The sequence below is a fragment of the Sciurus vulgaris genome (genome assembly GCF_902686455.1).
Source record: "Sciurus vulgaris genome assembly, chromosome: 4".
NCBI lineage: Eukaryota > Metazoa > Chordata > Mammalia > Rodentia > Sciuridae > Sciurus > Sciurus vulgaris.
This window is the reverse complement of record NC_136464.1, coordinates 87,525,637-87,543,635: the sequence shown is the minus strand read 5'-3', so window position 1 is coordinate 87,543,635 and position 17,999 is coordinate 87,525,637. Positions and strand designations below refer to the sequence as shown.

At 38.6% G+C, this 17,999-nt stretch overlaps 1 protein-coding gene across 5 annotated transcripts in view; it reads right to left on the bottom strand.

Moving 5' to 3' along the window:
- Positions 1 to 17,999, bottom strand: part of ERCC6 (ERCC excision repair 6, chromatin remodeling factor) — an 80,103-nt gene that overhangs the window by 54,229 nt on the left and 7,875 nt on the right. For all 5 annotated transcript variants that reach the window (XM_079136452.1, XM_079136456.1, XM_079136453.1 and 2 more), the window contains 2 exons: positions 16,399 to 16,510; positions 10,506 to 11,220 (listed from right to left, as the gene is read on the bottom strand). In XM_079136452.1, coding sequence (XP_078992578.1) covers positions 10,506 to 11,220; positions 16,399 to 16,510 — 827 coding nt within the window. The remainder of the gene's footprint in view (positions 1 to 10,505; positions 11,221 to 16,398; positions 16,511 to 17,999) is intronic.

Here is a 17,999-nt window from a genome sequence, read left to right as displayed (position 1 = left end):
GGGGCATGGCTTGAAAACTGTCAAAGCAAGTCATCCAGAAATGTTTCTAGAAACTTTCTGTTCCATCTTCTTTAGAGCCTACCTCCTCCTCATCTTCTGTTCCTTCTACCTGTGTGACTTTTGATGTCCTGAACCTACCTCTATCAGTCAAATAAACATGGTTACAATCTATTATAAAGAATGACCCCTTCAGAATGACCCCTGAAGAGGGTGACCTCAAAGAGAAAGAAATTCTTAATTTAGAATCTTGTAGCCAAAAACAAAATATTTTTAAAAAAGGAGGGGAAGGAAAACTCATTATTTTAATTAATTAAAAATAAAATAAGTAAGTGAAATTAAAGTTGTTTAAGCTATTTTCAAATCTGAATACCACTTTTTTGGGTCCACCAGTGGATCTACTTTGTAACAAGACTGATTGGTTTCTGTATCCCACCCAGTGGGAAAAAATCAGAAACCCCATGTTTGGTTCCAAGATTCCTCAGGACCAATAGAGAAAGTTGGTCAAAAGAGTCAACTGCTTATCAAATAATGTTTCTTACAATAGGAAAAAGGAGTTTAACTCATCCTAAACTGTGTGTACATTCCTAAGAAGGAAATAATGCTTTTGGTGTTCCCATATTCATTTTTGTCTTTACTCAAGACTTGGAACAGTCACAGCTACAACCAATTAAAACAGAGTGAGTGTGTTATCCACTGCAGGGTATTCTCCCTCCTATGGCCCCCCTCAGACTCCAGTGGTGGCCACTAGAGTAGAATCCAGTAATAAACACAGATTTGTGCTAACTACCGAGAAATAAAAACAAGATGCAGGCAGATAGCTAGCTGTATTATAGGCCTTCAACTGGGAAGGGGAGACACAAACTTCAGAAAATGTCACTCGCCACTGCTGCATTTGTCTCCTTGATCACAAATGAGCCAAATACAGGGTCCTTCTAAAGACTAAATGAGATGGTATATGGACAATACACTTAGGATGCTACATAAATATCAGAAGCTATTTTATAATAATTGGCAGATTATATAACATTCACAAAAAAGTAAAATCAAGAAATTTTAGGTAACTGCAGGTTAAATGTGAATTAAAAGTAACTGATGTCAAAACACCTATTGTAAACTTGGGCAGGCAGGATTTAAGTTCAGCTTCCAAGCTACTCCACCCCACACTGGCCGGTCAACATGGACAGGACATTGTGGGTATGCCATTCCAGGCATCCAGAACTACAAAAACTCTGGAAATTAAGCCCCGGGAGAAGATACAAGATCCCCAAGGGAAGGCTCTGGCACATCTGCCATAAAACATAACTATGAGGACCCACAGTGCCATCTTGACCTACCTTGCCCCCAGAAGCAAGGAGAAGCAGTAAAGTTTCAGTGTCCCCTGGACAGAGGTCTAGTGCCCCCTAGTGTATACAAAGGAGAATTGATGACTGTATTATTGATTACTGTACTTCATATCTGTATAGATTTTTTTTTTTTTTTTTTTTTTGCGGTGCTGGGGATCGAACCCAGGGCCCTGTGCGTGCAAGGCAAGCACTCTACTGACTGAGCTATCTCCCCAACCCTGTATAGATGTTTTATCACTAAGTAGGCCTTAATCAAAAATGTGTGAAAGGTACAAAACTAAATGTATAACAGCTAATAATTTGGTTATACATACTAGTTAGTATCAATTGTAAACTGTCTTTTGCTTGGAAAAGAGATCTCCTTTTCAAATACCTCAACATTTTGAGCTCTTCTTTGTGGTTCACACAGACCCTCTTTTCAAGCATCTTACTGGCTTGTGGAATCTTTTTCCTGTTTCAGTCAGTGGCATGTAAAAACACAAACAGCTAAGAGTCAGCAAGCATTATCTTGGGAGTTCCACCACCCTTGATAACCATTCCCATTTTACAGATGAGGAATCTCTGGCACTTAAATCCCACCGCCTATGAGTTCCATTCCCTATCCAATATACTGTCTCCTCAAGTAAAGTTGGCTAGCTCTGGACAAATTTTGTTCTGAGATTACACACATGTACATGCATATATATTTTTAAATTCAGAGTCAGAAGACAAATACTAGGCAATAACAACTGACAGTTACTGATTAGTGATAGGCACTAATTTAAGTACTGCACATTTATTGATTCATTTAGTACTTACAATCCAATCGGGCAGATACTATAACTATTACTATTGTTATTCTTTTTTATTTCGCAATTAAATAAAGGCAGGCTAGGAGACGTGTGTAATCTCATAACAAAGGATTATCAAGATAGTGAGTAAGCCTCCAGCCCAGATAATCAGGTACACCTCTGTAATCACAGCTACACAGGAAGATGGCAAATTCAAGGCTAGTCTCAGCAACTTAGTGAGGCCCTAAGCCAAGTTCATGAGCCCCTGTCTCAAAATAAAAAGTAAAAAAAGGACTGGGGATGTGGCTCAGTGGTCTAAGTGCTCCAGGGTTCAACTCCCAGTACCAAAAACAAACAAACAAACAAAAAAAAAAACACCACTCCATAGAACTCCCCTTTTCTCACAGAAGGAAAACAATTATACGAGGGCAAACCAAAATCTAAAACTCCAATTCAAACATCAGCAAACTTTTCCAAACCAAAGGAAAGTCAGCATAGAAGTTCTTCTGACTACAATCTAGACTGAACCATCACATGAGATACATTAATACCAGATAAATCAACATACATACAGCCCATATCAACCCATATCAAAGGGACAAGGTACACCTATTAACAGGAACTGTCAAATATGTGCAGCCTTAGATCACTTATTAGTAAATGAACACATCTCCTCCAAAACGTCAATAAAATTTAAGCACATATTGAGGTGCTTAAAATTCAAGACTGTCCCCACTGCTTTGCCTTTATATTGTTTTTATGTTGCAAGGGTCACTGGGCCTAAAACAATTTAAATCTACACTGATGGGAAGGAAAAAAAACTACACATCACAGAGTTAAACTGTTCTTAATATGGAGTGAAATTTCAACCTCAGAATCACGCTCCACTTACTGCAATCTCCCTGAAAGAAATTCTACAATAGCAGTACAATGAGTACAATTTGATTTTTAAAAATATATTTAGGCACCAAGCTGGGTATTTAATATAGTTTGCATTTTTGTACTGCAATAGGTTTTCTACTTCAGACAGCTAAGAATTCCTTACAGATTAGTCTAATTTGCTAAATTGAGATACTCAGTATTTTACTTTTCTTATCTGCCTTTATATGGTTTATCTGGGTGGACTTAATTGGCACATCTGAGCAGATGAAATACCCTCAGTTAGGAGTCCAGATCTCACAGAGTAAATTAAGACTGATGCAGACAATTATGCCCAGAGCTGAGAATGAAAGGTGTGCATAGAGCAGGAAGCAGAATTAGTCTTCATTTGTGTCTCAGCTTTGTCATTTAAAAGAAGCCAAAATGCTCTCTAAGAAAACACCCTTAAGGGAATAACTTTTTCTTTTCTCTTTAAAATACAGATTCCTAGAAGAAGAAAATAAAAAAGAACATTGGCTTATTTTTTAAAAAGAAATGAACTCACAGAAATAGATAAGAACAATCTTCAAATCACTGTATTTAGGTTTCTGGAATGAATCTAGATTAAACTTTTACTAAATTCAGATTTTCAGAGATCAAGTTATTTGGGTTTTAAAAAACAAAAGGTACCAGCTGATCAATTTTATTTTTGCTTAAGTGTGGCCTAACATTGCTGAATGCTCACCCAGTGCAATCAAGGATCCAACCAAAAGACAAGAGAGGCAACAATTCCAGTGAAAAAGGGCTCTTGGCAAAAGGAGGAGAAAGAGGCTCCATACTGACAACAAAATGGAGATGGAGCAGAGGTTCTGCAAACATGGCCTTCAGCAAGGTCTCTGGACAAAGGGGAGCTGGTGCCACCAAGTTAGGAGAGAAACCAGTCCCTGAGGCAATGCTCACCTGAGTCCACTACAACAGATCAGTTACTGGATCACGCCTACCTTTACAGGCCTTCCCAAGATTTCCTCCACTAACTGTATCTTGGCTAAATGTCATCACTCTCAGGGATCAGATTCCTATCTCCTAGGGCATGTGAGGATTAAACCAAATAGCCCACATGTTGTGAAGCATCACCAAGTGGTAAACATCCAAACAGAATAATTCTGGTTGTCCTTATAAGCTTGCCCCACCCCCCATACCTGATATCACCCTTGCTCAGGCAAATCCATAAGACAGTTTTAAATATTTATTCTATTTGGTTTTGAGATAGGTGGGACCTTGAGGAAAGAGAAAAAAAGACACCTACTAGATGAAGACCCAAATATATAAGCGTCACCAGTCATGCCTGTCACTTTAGTTAAAAGAACAAAACCTACAGTGTTTGCTTGTACCAGAACAAATAGGAGGAAAACATCATCAATTTCAACATTACCAGATCCAAAGATTCATACAACAAGGCCACAACTGATTTATGACTCAACTGCTTAACCAAGAAACATTCTGAACCCCAAATATCAAATGATTGACATGGAATTTCATTTCCAAAAAGGTTGCCTGGGGACCTGCACTTTTCTTCCCAGAAAATCCTATATGTAGGCAGAGGGTTCAACCATGGTGTATCAATTGTCTGCTCCTCTCTGAGAGGTGAGTGGCATCTGCACCCTACCTTTGGGGTGAGGTGTGCACACCTTTGCTATCCTTTAATAATCTTTACTTACACCTTGTTTTTGATGCATCCTGGAATTTTTTTCAGCCATGTTGAGTCAAGAACCTACTGAGGCCTAGTTCAAGTCATGCTGTCCCTTGGAGGTACCTCCATGGACTCCTGTGCAGTGACAGCTTGATCCCTCTCAGTATTTAAAAATGATGACAGCCTGCCCCTTCTCAGAACTGCGCATGTGTACAAGCAAACCCTACAAACCAGGATCCAACTTACCCTGGCCATAGAAGCAATATTGCTTAAGGAGAAAGACAATAAGGAGCATTATTTTTCCAGATGATTAAGCATAGTGGTCAATTAGAAGACATTCTGTAAGATTTACACAATGAATGGACTCCCCATCCGCCCTTTTTAACTTAATATTCATTCACATAAAGTAAAAAAAAAACCAAAAAAAACCCCGACTTGGTTTTTCTTTTCTTGTGACCCATTTTTGATGGGGGAGGGGGGAGGAAAAATAACAGAATGAGACAAACATCATTACCCTATGTACATGTATGATTATACAAATGGTGGGATTCTACCAGAGAAACAACAATTGTACCCCATTTGCGTACAATCAAAATAAATAAATAAATAAAATGATATATATGTACATGTATACATATATAATAAACAAAAAAAAAAAAGAAAAACCTTTAGAATCAAAATTTAGTGAAAACACTTTATAGCAAGAAGCATCATACAGATTCAGTTTACACCAGATCATGAGGCAAATCCCATCCCCATCTATACCACACTTTTGCGGTCTTCTAGACTCCCTAGCCATCTCCTCATACCCTCCTCCAACTCCCAGATCCTAGCTTAGCTTTCTGATTTGGTTTCTAGGTCATAGAGATGACAACAGCTGTGTGCTTGTCCTTGTCACCACCGTGTGGTCACACCTTGATATTGCACTTTCCACCCAATCTCAATGTAAGAAAACACATTTCCATGGCACTGACTCTTCAAAACCTCAGCTCTATCTGCATTTTAACAGTAAGACCATGAGCAGAGTGATTAACTTGGAAGGACTATGGTACATTGCTTTTATAGACCACTATTATTGTAGCAATGTAAAGACATGTATGCACAGAATCAAAGGCTGGAATAATGTAGAAAATAAAAACAAACATAGATACAGGTAGTTTCTTCATCTTAATAATTGTTTTGTTGTTGTTGTTGCTATTTTCTGAGGTACTCAGGATTTAACACAGGGGTGCTCTACAGCTAAACCACATACTCCAGCCTTTTTTATTTTTAATTCTGAGATAGACTGTCACTAAGATGCATAGGCTGGCCTTGAACTTTCCATTCTCCTGCTCAGCCTCCCCAGTAGCTGGGATTATAGGTGTGCACCACCACAGCCCAGTTTATATTGTTATACTTTCATAATTTAAAAAACAAGAAATTATCAAAAGTGCAGAGAGGTTGGAAAAGAGTGAAAAGCCTTCAAACTATAAAAAGGTACTAACTCTAATCAGTTTCAGGCTGCAATCTCAGCAGCCTAGCCCAATGTACCAGATCATCTGAGGAAACTCAGGCACCTAGAGAACAATCTGTTTCTGAACTCTGTGTTTTACTGACTGTGGGTGGGAGTTGGTTGGAGATTTATCCCAGAAGCGATACTATGCTGACTTTGGGATGAGTAGAAAGAAAACATTACATCTTAAACCCCAAAATCCTTACTATTCTTTCCAACCACCTCAAAGATGCCCTAAATGGGAGCACATTTCTTTCTAAACCAGAGCCAATGATAATGAAGAATGCCACTGACCTCACCGCAGAATCAGTGAAGCTCAGTCAAAGCGTAAGAGTAGCCTCCAGTTCCTCCAGGCCCAGACCTGCTGCCTCAGATTCAGCAGCTGAGTCAAGCTCTTGCCTGCTGAAATGTGCCCAGGTGATTCTGATGTGCACACACTCATAACAACCAGAAAATCTGTTGCATTTAGCAGATTAGTGCACCTAATTTAGCTGAATGAACTGACCCTGAGTCACCTTCCAGGCCTTCATCTATGTAAACACAATTGAGCAGAGCACACAAGGGAATATTTAGAAAAAGTGATACAAACCAAGTTGGCTAACAGCTATAGCCTCAGAAACGAAAACATAAAAAATCAATTTATATACATCCAGTAGTTTCCAATCCAGTGTACCAGAATGACATGGGCAAGGTGTTTCAAAGTCCTGCCTTGTGGCCCCACACTAGACCTTCTTAGTATGTCCAGCAATGAGGTCCCCAGTGGTTGCAAAATCAGTTTGTGGGCCAGGAAGGACAGTTTCAGCCCATGTTTTTGCTAAGGAAGTACAGGAAGTTAACTTAGCAACTTAAATAACAACTGGCAGGTGAAAACAGAAGAGCGAGCTTGGGGTTAAAGTCAAATGATAAATACTAGCTGTGGTTCAGTCAGTAAGAAGACAGAATCATCTTTGGAAGTGGGCCTGATCTGCACCCCACAGCAGTTCTGACCGTTGCTGGGAAAAGTGCCAGAGTCAGTGGCATTTCTGTTTGACTATCTTAAAGGTGGCAAACAGCTGGTATGAATGCTGCTGGTTCCTCCACCACTAATAAACTGTAGCACGCTTCCAGTGAACCCAACGGGCCTCAACCTCCCACTGAACAGATGTCCATTTCCGAGATAGAAGACAACAGGCCAAGTGAAGTACATGTGAATCCCTGTCCTGACGTGGACAATTCAGAAGCTGGGCCTCTCTGCAGATCACACTATCATAATAATCTCTTAAGGTAATCCAAATGAGATGCCTGAGGATCTCAAAGCAAAGCAAGTCCTTTCCCTCCTCAGTGATACATACACCTAAAGTTTTGGGGAAAATGCAGAAAGTTTTTAACCTGCATCATGAGGTCTATGTCAATATACCTGAGCTACCCAGTCAACAGGTCCCTGCACTGGAATAAACCACTTCCACAAGGCCCCCCTCCAAAGTCCCAAGACACCTCAGTCTAAATTCATTTATTCCCTTCACTCCTGGTTAGGTCCTATCTGTGCTCATGTCCACTAACAGCCTGCAGATTTTTTGCCAGAAACCCTCAAAGCCAGTCCTAGAATGAAAATGTGCATTCACATAGTAGAGGCAGAGGTGAAGCAAAGACAGCTGATCCCACATCTCAACTGGGAAGTGAGTCAACACTGAGGCAGCAAGGTCTCAGCACAGGTACCAATGGAATTTGTTGCCCTGAACAGAAGGGTTTGGTGTTGAGATTTCTAAAACAGTGGCATATTTTAAGTGTCATATCCTAATAGAAAATGATAGAACCTGCAAACCACTGATGCGAATAGGAATCAACAAAACATTTACTTCTAAGCAGAGACTCACTGCCTCCCTCCTTGAATTAAGCAGAGGAACAAACACCAAGAGAACACCTCTGAGAAGTCAACCTTCAAAGGCACTGGAGTACACAGAAGAAAAGAAAAACATGTGGGAAGAGAAAATGTACAGGTAGTTTAAAAATGGTTAGAACCACCAAGACTGAGCTGAGGTCCTAGATCAATGAAGAGAAAGCAGGATCATGACTCCTACTGCCCAGTTCCAGAAAAGATTATGCTATTCAAAAGGCCCAACAGGAAATGCCTGCTGAGCATCAGGCAAAACAAAGATGCCTAATTAGGACAAACTTTTCATTATAGCTAATGAAAGGCCTATGACTCTCAAGGTGAGAGGATACAGGGGATGAGATGTCTAGGAGTCGCCCACTCTCACTTTCAAGAGTTTGAAAGAGCATTATAATTAGCAGGCTACAACTAATGTGTATCTATTAAGTTTTGTACAAGGTTCTTAGCCCGAGTCGTATTCCTAAATTCTAACCGCTAAGAAAAAATTCAGTTTCCAAATTGTAAATTATGTGGCTTTTTAATTTGGATCATCCATCATTAAATCATTGCTAAAATACACAATCCTTTTTCTTCTTCACTGAAGGGAATATCATTACTATTTCAATCTATCCACAAAGACTGGCAAGAAGCAACAAAATACAGAGACTCACAGTTCTCAAATGTTCTTAATATGCTTTTCAATCCTGAGCATTTTATTTTCTTTTAACTTCCCCCAATTCAAAGAGCACCAAAGGAGATGTAATACAAACCTTTCAATGTGGATATCTGCAGCTTAACAACCTTAATAACTAGCTATAAAATTTTAAGAGCTATCGTATTTTGGTGGCAATTAGAGTTATTGATATTTCTGAAATTCATTTGAGATTTTTACTGTAACTTTAGCAAAAAAAAAATCTGGCTTACGATATAGCTCTGGAAATAACAAATTGTTTTACAATCTTAACATTATTAAGAAAAACTTACTGCCATGAAATTAAATTGCACCCATATTTAAAATTCAATCAAAATAAATTGCTCTTGATCAAAATACTGATATACTTAAAATGTATTTAATATTGACCAAGTTTAATGAGAATATATATTGCTCTACTTAAAATCAATATGTTGAGATTAATACTTTTATTAATTTTCTACAGTAATTAAGAAGACTGACATTGCTTACTTTTTGAGAATATTGAGCAATATTCTTCGATGTTACAGATATCAAGTATGCACACTGAAGTTGCAGTGAGAAATGACAAAAATCACTCCTCAGTTATATAGTACTATATAAAGTACTAGTGGAACATGAGCAACAGCTCTCACCAACTGGATTTAAGTCATATGATTGAAACAACTGTGCTGCATCCACTCTGAAAAGGAGTGTAATTTGGGATTACAATTAGTTTTTTTTGTTGTTGTTGTTTTGGCAATACTGGGGTTTGAACACAGGGGCACTCTACCGCTGAGCTACAACCCTAGCCCTTTTTTTATTTTTTGACAGGGTATCACCAAGTTTCTGATGCCTTAAACTTGCAATCCTCCTGAGCAGCTGGAGTTACAGGCATGCACCACCACTCCCTGCTACTAGTGGTTCCAAAAAGAAGAAAAAGAGTAGGTCAGCCATCTTCAAAGACCAATGGAAAGCTACAAGAAATACAATTAACTAGGTCTCCCCACATTGAGAAATAAGGAAAAAATCTTGAGGACTGGGAAAAAGTCACCCTAGTATTAAATACTCAAGAAGTACTGCCATTCCTTTTTTCCTCTGACTTCCTCAGAGATCTAGAGTTAATGCACTCAGTGAGAGGCCTACAGTGTGCAGATTGCCTGGCTTGCAAAAAACACGGTGATGACAATTCTGACTTCATGTTACACATGTTTACTTTCCTTTTATCTCACCTGTATCATATACGAAAAAGTCACAGAAGCAAAAGACAAAGTCAGTCTCTGGCATAAAAAAATCACAGTGAAAAGGAAGGTATGCTGTGCAAACAAAGTACATTTCTTACACAATAGTGGTTTATAATTCTGTAGATGACTATTTTCTCAAGACACGGAAGGAGAGATTTAAGAAAGTAAGCTTAAAAGACTTCTAAAATTACTATTCTGCTTCAAAATGAAAAAATAAATACCATACCCAGTATACACAACACAATCTTTTCCTTTTGTTATACTTATTACAGTGTGACCACTCTGAGTAAAAGTCACATAGCTCTCACCTCAGTACTCTCTATGCTCTTTCCTCAGACGTTTTCTTAAGTTCTTCATCTTAGACTTGATTCCAAATGTGGCTCAAGACCCACAAGTACAAGGCTTTGGGGCCAGGTCCACTGAGGCCTCAGCTCCTATTTCTAGAAGGTTAGAGCTGCAGGAAGTCCAACCTCTGCACAAATGGGAGTCCAGAAAAGTAAGCTGGACCTAGAATGTTTACATATTAATAAAGCTGCTGCCTTAACACCAAGCAAGCAGTACAAAGTACTCACAATCCCTGCAGACCCACCTTAATCGCTGTTTATAATAATCTTCGTCTCCATCATCTTGGCATCTCACTACTTTGCGACCTCCCTTTCCTCCTCCGTTGGCTTCAGCTTCTTCCCCAGAACTTGGGAAAAAGTCGTCATCAACCTCCTGCACTGGGGTTTTCTTCTGGCGTTTCCTGCCCTTGAGCACAGGTCTTAGTTCATAGTCAGTGCCATCTCCAGACAGGTTGGCCTCTGCCTCCTCCTCCTGCTCTGTGAGACAGGACCAAGACTCCCCACTCTCAGAGTCTCCCTCTGACTTTGGCCTGGTCTCTGACTCAAGGGGCTTCTTCCTTCTCGGCAACCCCACTTTTCCCTGGAACTGCAGTGCCCTCTTCTGGAGCTTCCTGATGTGCTTTTTCAAGCACTTATCTGTTTTTGAGAGAACTCTGCTTCTCTGGTTTGGTTTGTTTTCATTTGGTGCTGGGCCAGCCTTAGACATGACCAAGGCTGGGGCTTTTCTGGCTGCTCTTTTATTAGCAGCTTGCTTTTTCCTTTCAAAAGACAGTTTTGCTTGGTCTGCCAAATACTTTTCAAAGCCCGATGCCTCATTAAGCATTATTTTTCTAGGCTTTTTCTCTTGTTTCTGAGGGACCTGGGTACCAAATGGTGTCATCTGGCCAGTGCGGATGAGCTCTTCCCAGGCAGTCTCCTGGGCAGGCATGAGCATACTGCCAAGACAGGATGGCCCCGGCTCTGAAAGAGCAACAATAATGTGGACTAGCATAAAACTTCCCAAGAGTGTATTGGAAATAAACACTTATTCAAGTAGGTAACTACCAATAACTCACATAAAAAAATCAGTGTAATAAAGTATAAAAATTATAGCATTTAATATATACCTATTCAAAAGATGACTTCTCAGTTACTTTTCTTCAAAATATCATACAATATAAATATATATCATACTATATAAATACAGTGTGTGTGTATATATATATATATAAATAAAACATGGAATACTATTCAGAGATAAAAAAAGAATGAAGTTCTCTCATTTGGGACAGCATGAATGGAAGTGAAGATCATCATGCTAAGTGAAATAAGCTATTCACAGAAAGACAAGTATTACATGACCTCACTCATATTCAGAATCTAAAAATGCTGAGTTCATAAAAGTAGAGAGCAGAATGGTAGTAATGGCTGGGGAGAGCAAGGGGAGGGAAGAATGGGGTCAAGGTACTGAGTTATAGTTAGGAATAGAAGTTCTGCTTCCTAGAACCAGGTACAGCAGGTAACTCTAGATAATAATAACATGCTATATATTCCAAAAAGCAAGAAAAGTAGCTTGAATGTTTCACCATAGAGAAATGATAACTATTTGAAGAGATATGTTCAACCTGACTTATACCTTATGCTATATACATGTATTGAAATATCACATGGCACCCTATAAACATGTAAAAATTTTTCTCAGTTAAAAAAATACACTTGAACTTAAAGTTTTAAAAACCACATTATAAATATACTCAGTACAACTAAAGACAGGCCTAGAACTATATAAATTATCAACAGAGGAGTAGCCCACATGAAAAATAATATCCCAACTTTCCATATCTTTGCTAATATCAACATTCAGATAGACCTAAATTCAAGACAGTAAAATTGAAACAGACATCTCAGGCATCACCATGTACCTAAACAGGAAAAATACAAAGTGTTAGCTCTGCACTGCTCAGTATTTACCAGTCAACTGTAGCTATTTAAAAATTAAGTTAAAAACTGAGTTCAACAGTTACATGTGAGTAATGGCTACCATACTGACAAAGTGGACAACATTCCCCTCAACGTGGAGAACTTCCCCCATAAGTGTAAAGTCATGCAGAAATCCATCTCCCACTAGTCGAAATTAATCTCCAGCAAAATATTTACTTAACTACATAATCTGAAAACCAAAAAACCTCAGGTTTAAAAAGAAGGAATCCATATTCTAAAATCTATAATGCTTGAAGGCCAATGATACCAAGCCAATTTTCCCTTAAACTTGCACTGAAATAAAATATACAAGATTGTGCACAAATTATAACTTCAATGAATATGCAGAAAAAATATATATGCACTAGCATCCACATCAAGTAACAGAAACTACTAGCATCCCCAAAGGTGCAGTTGGTGCCACCTCCAGCATACCCAGGGACAATGACAGGGCTGACTCTGGTCAAGGGATGTAAATGGAAAGTTTGTGCTCCTGTAACTGCCTTCTTCTACTTGCAAAATCCACTGACTTATTGAATGAAGTTACTGTTTATTAACTCTCACTGCTGCCAATATTCTATAAGGCTACATACTACAATTTTTCCATTCCACTGTTAATGTACTTGGGTGGTTTCTAGATTTGAGCTGCTAGGTATAATGTTGCTATGAATATTCTCATATACATCCTTTAGCAATAAACATATATAATTCTTTGAGTATATTCAGCTTTAGTAGAAAACAAACAGATTGCCAAACAGACTTGCAAAGTTTCAAAGTTCCAACTGGTCCATATTCTTGCCATTCCTTTGTGGCTATTCTGACAAGTGTGTAGTGGTACCACATCGTGGCTGTAATTTGCAATTTCCCTGATGACTAATGAAACAAAGTTCCTTTCATAGATTTATTGATCTTTTGGACAGTCTCTTTTATGCACAAAATGTTCCAGTCTTCTATCCATTTTTCTCTTAATCCATCTGCATTTCAAAAATAAAAATTTCTAGTTCTTTATACATTCTAGATTCAAGTCTTATATGTCATTCATGTTCTGCAAATATCTTCTCCCACTCTGCAGCATTCCCTTGCACTCCCTAAATTCTATGCCAAACGGAAGTTCTTAGTTTTTATACTGGCCATTTAATAAATCTTTTCCCTTACAGAAAGCATTTCTGTATCCTGTTTAAGTCTTTACTTATGCCACAATCATGAAAATGTTTGCCCTACGGAATGTTCTAAATACTTTGTTTTAGCATCAACATCCAGATCTATCATCTGCTCAGAATTTATCTTTGTGCACAGTGAAACAGGTCAAGATTCCTTTTATTTTTATGTGGATCAACCCAGCACCATTGATTGAAAAGCTAATTCTTCTCAACAGTATTGCCTACCAGCTTTGCCATAAAACAAGTGATATTATGTGGGTGGGCCTGTTTGTTGGACCCTCTATTGGTTTGTGTATCCTTGTGTCAACACTACACTGACTTAATTACTACAGCTATGTGATAGTTCTTGACATTTGTTCTTCAGGATTGCCTTGGCTATTCTTAGCCCAACACAACTTTATACAAATTTTAGAACTGAATTGTTAATGACCTCTAACCTCAACCTACACTTCCTCCCCTCATGCCCTTTGCTTTAAAACAAAACAAAAACCTGAAATGTATATTGGGACTGCACTGGGACTGCACTGGAACTGCAGCTAGTTAGGAGAAATGACATCTCTACAACACTGTATTTGCCAATCCACAAAAACAGTATATCTCCATTACTTAAGTCTTCTTTAATTTTTCAGTGGTCTTTTGTAGTTTTTATGTAGGAAACACTGTAGAAAACCACATTTTTTTCTTTTTCTTTTTAGTTATATATACTGGACAGTATATATATTTATGTGTGTATTTTGACATATTATACATACATGGAGTAGAACTTCTTGTTTTTCTGGTTGTACATGATGTAGAATTACATTGGTTGTGTATTCATAGATGAATACAGGAAGGTTATGTCTGATTCAGTCTATTCTATCTTTCCTATTCCCATTTTACCTGCCTTCCCTTAATTCTCCTTTGTCTAATCCAATGTACTTCTATTTTTCCCTACCCAACCCCCTTATTGTGAGTTAACATCTGCATATCAGAGAGAACATATGGTCTTTGAGAAAACCACATTTTTTGCTAAGATTTCTTTCTAGGTATTTGATTTTCAATACAACTGGCATCTTTATTGAGTTTTATTTTTTGTTTTTATTGGCATATAAAAATGATAAATTTTTATATATTGACCCTGTATTCAGTGATATTGCTAAACACATCAATTCTTCTGAATTTTCCACATAAGCAATCATATGTTCTATGAATAATGATGGTTTTATTTCTTCTTTGTCATCCTTGCACTTTGTATTTCCTTTCTTCAATTCCTATACTTCCAGTACAATGCTGAATAGGAAAGGTCACCCTCCAGATCATCCTCTGGGCAAAGACAAAGTCTCCTCTTGTTTGTAATCTGTTCTCATCCATTTATTTCTAAGAAAGGACTATCAGGTAATTCTTAAAATCACCATGTGGAGAGCTGTGGAAAGAAAGTCTCAGGGAAGTAGCCCCCTACTGCACTGGTTCAGATAGACTTGGGTAAAGAACACAGCCAAGTTCCACCTGGCAATGCAGAGCTGAGCCCCCAAAGCCTGTAGTCTCAGGTCCTCTGCTCTACTGACTCAGCAGAGTGGAGGAAAGAGAATGGTAAGAGAGACCACAGTCTCAAGTAATGGCTGGTGCCCAGATGGAGAGCTATCATAGGAATCAGGAAATCAAAAAATGAGGGCAACACATTTGTAAGATAGTAAGTGGCTGCAAAACCACGCGAGTAGATGAGATTTAGGGAGAAGCTGAACAAGAAAAGGGCTCAAAAAAAAAAAAAAATTCTGAGAAACAACAGCATTTAAAATAACACCAGAAAAGCTGGCCCAAACAACTCAACAGAAGTAATCAGAGGGCAGAAAGGAAAACCAGAAGAGAGAGGGATCCCAGATGGCACAGAAGTATCAGCTGCTATCAAACAACAGAGAGAAGCAAGAGTGAAAAGACGCTTTTAGGTTTGAGGAGGTATCTATTAACCCTGGGCAAAGTTTTATCAAAATAGCAATATTTTGACAACTAGATTTTTGACAGCTAGACAGGAACAAATGTCCTCTACCAATGAGAAATACAGTACCACAGCAGCAGAAAGCACTGGTCCTAAGACTAATGAATCTTGTAAGACTGAACTTTGAAATGTACATCTAATATTTTTTCAATCACTTATTGACAAGTTCTTCATAACAACACTACTGTCTTAGTGAATAAACTGGAGCTACTAGAAAATATTTGCTTGAAGAGCTTATACTAAGAAACCTTAATTTAAATTTCAAGCAGTGAAGTGACTGAGCGGCAACTAACAATTTCTACACACACACACACACACACACACACACACACATACACACAACACAGCAAAGATATTTAGTTCCAGAGCTTATGCATTTTCCAAAAATGTTTTCCAAAAACCAATAATCCAAAGCAGTAACTTAATGAAATATGGTTATGGTATAACCTGAATGTCTTTTCTTATGCAACAGAATGGATGCTTGGAAAAATGGCCAAATACGATCCTTAAAGAGATGTGAGAGCAATTATACAGGTCCTGATTGATGATACTGGGCTTCCAAAATGTATTTCAATCAAAATGCTACTGTCTTTATCAAATGTTTAGAATCTCCAGTTTATTAAATGTAATACTAAATGTCTATCAGCAGCCTGCGGAGAATTAAGTTAAAAATTTACTTTCGAGCTGGGCACAGTAGCACAGCCCTATAATCCCCATGACTTGGGAGGCTGAGGCAGGAGGATCCCAAGTTCAAAGTCAGTCTCAGCAATTTAGTGAGACCCTCAGCAACTTAGCAAGACCCTGGCCCAAAATAAAAAATAGAAAAATAGCTCAGTGGTGAAGCACCCCGCCTTTAAAAAAAAATTATTTTAATTCTCTAAGAGCCCCTTCTGACTGAAGAGGTTTGGGTCTGCAAGCGTAGAGGATAAAATATTCCTAGATCCAGTATAACACTAAGACAAAGAAAGGTATTTTTCTCAAAGCCCAGGCAAACACTAAACAGGTATTAATTCAAGAACACAAAGAAACTTCTCCCAGTGTGCTCACCTGCATCCTCTTCCTCCAGGCTGACATGATCCAGTTCCACTCTTACCTCCATTCCTCCAAGGATGGCCTGCAGACGTTTCTGTTTTGCAGTGATCTTCTTTAGTTGTTGTTCCTTGAAAGGTAAATACCAAATACAGAACACGGCGATGCCGTGGTTTATTGTTAAAAAAAGCAGCACCATGAAATTTTAAAACTTGAATCAAGAGTAAAATAAATTTTACATTACTATTACTAACAGAACCTTATTTGAACAACCTACCACTTTCCTACAGCAAGTTAACCTTGAAACAATCTTGTTGTGTAGACATTCCTGCCCCACAGGCCCTCCTCACTGTGTGGCATACAGTTTTCCACATCCCTGGGCACTTAAATCACATGTACCAACCGACAGGGTGGAATTGCCCTCCCTGCCCATCCCCTTAAATACTGGATACATCATTAAACTTCTCTGTGCCTCTGATCTGAGCAGCCAACGGGCTATGGAAGGCAACTGGACATAAGGATAAGAAATAAAAAACACAATGTTCAAATAGTTTTTAAAAAGTCACTCCTCTTTGATAACCCACCGTATTTATGACATCCTTTACAGTGTCCTACCCAATCATAAAACTCAATGGCAAATACATTTTGCCATGCATCTTTACCCTGCCTGCCCTAGATTCCTGTCTTGTCGTCTTCATCATCAGAAGTCATACTGTGGTCTTCCTACAGTTTCCCAATTAACTGGGCCTGGAGTACTTGCATCGTTTTTACAAGGAAAAGAATGTTTCAACTCCAACAGTGGTAGAGCCTTTGTCTAGCATGCATGAGAACCTGGTTCAAACCCTAGCACCACTGAAAAAAAAAAATAAAAGAATATTTCAACTCTAAATAAGAGTGTGGAGCAAGAAGGAAACCTGAACATAAATAGTATACTGCAATGACTTACATTTTTTTTCTTAGTTTTTCTCTCAGCAAAATACCACTTAAAACATTTTCTCTTTGAATAGTTTATCTCTAAACATCAAAAAGCTGATAAAGAAGCTGAGTGCAGTGGTGTAAGCCTATAATCTCAGCAGCTTGGGAGGCCGAGGCAGGAGGATCTCGAGTTCAAAGCCAGCCTCAGCAAAAAGCAAGGCACTAAGCAACTCAGTGAGCCCCTGTCTCTAAAAAAATACAATATAGGGCTGGGGATGTGGCTCAGTGGTTGAGTGTGAGTTCAATTCCCAGTACCCTACCACCCCCACCAAAAAAGAAGCTGATAAAGAAAGACAGGAAAACATAATTAAGTTAGACAAGGCTCTAAAGTGGCCTAAAGTTTGATCATCTCCATCCTTGAAATCCCAGTCCATAAGAAGCCCAAGAAGCTCAAAGGTCTCTGCACATACATCAGTTTGCATGTTCCCACAAGAGGTCAGATGGCCCCTCTTTGATTTGGGGGGATCCAGTTGTCATTAAAAAACTATTAGCTCTGATGTGGGCTGTGATTCCAGAAATGAGAGAAAAGGTGGTGAAGATAATCAGCTGGTGGGTGGAAATTAAAAGGAGGGTCACATGAAATGAGTCTGTATGCCCCCACAAGTAGAACTTAAAAACATGAGGACTCCACCAGCCGCAAATGA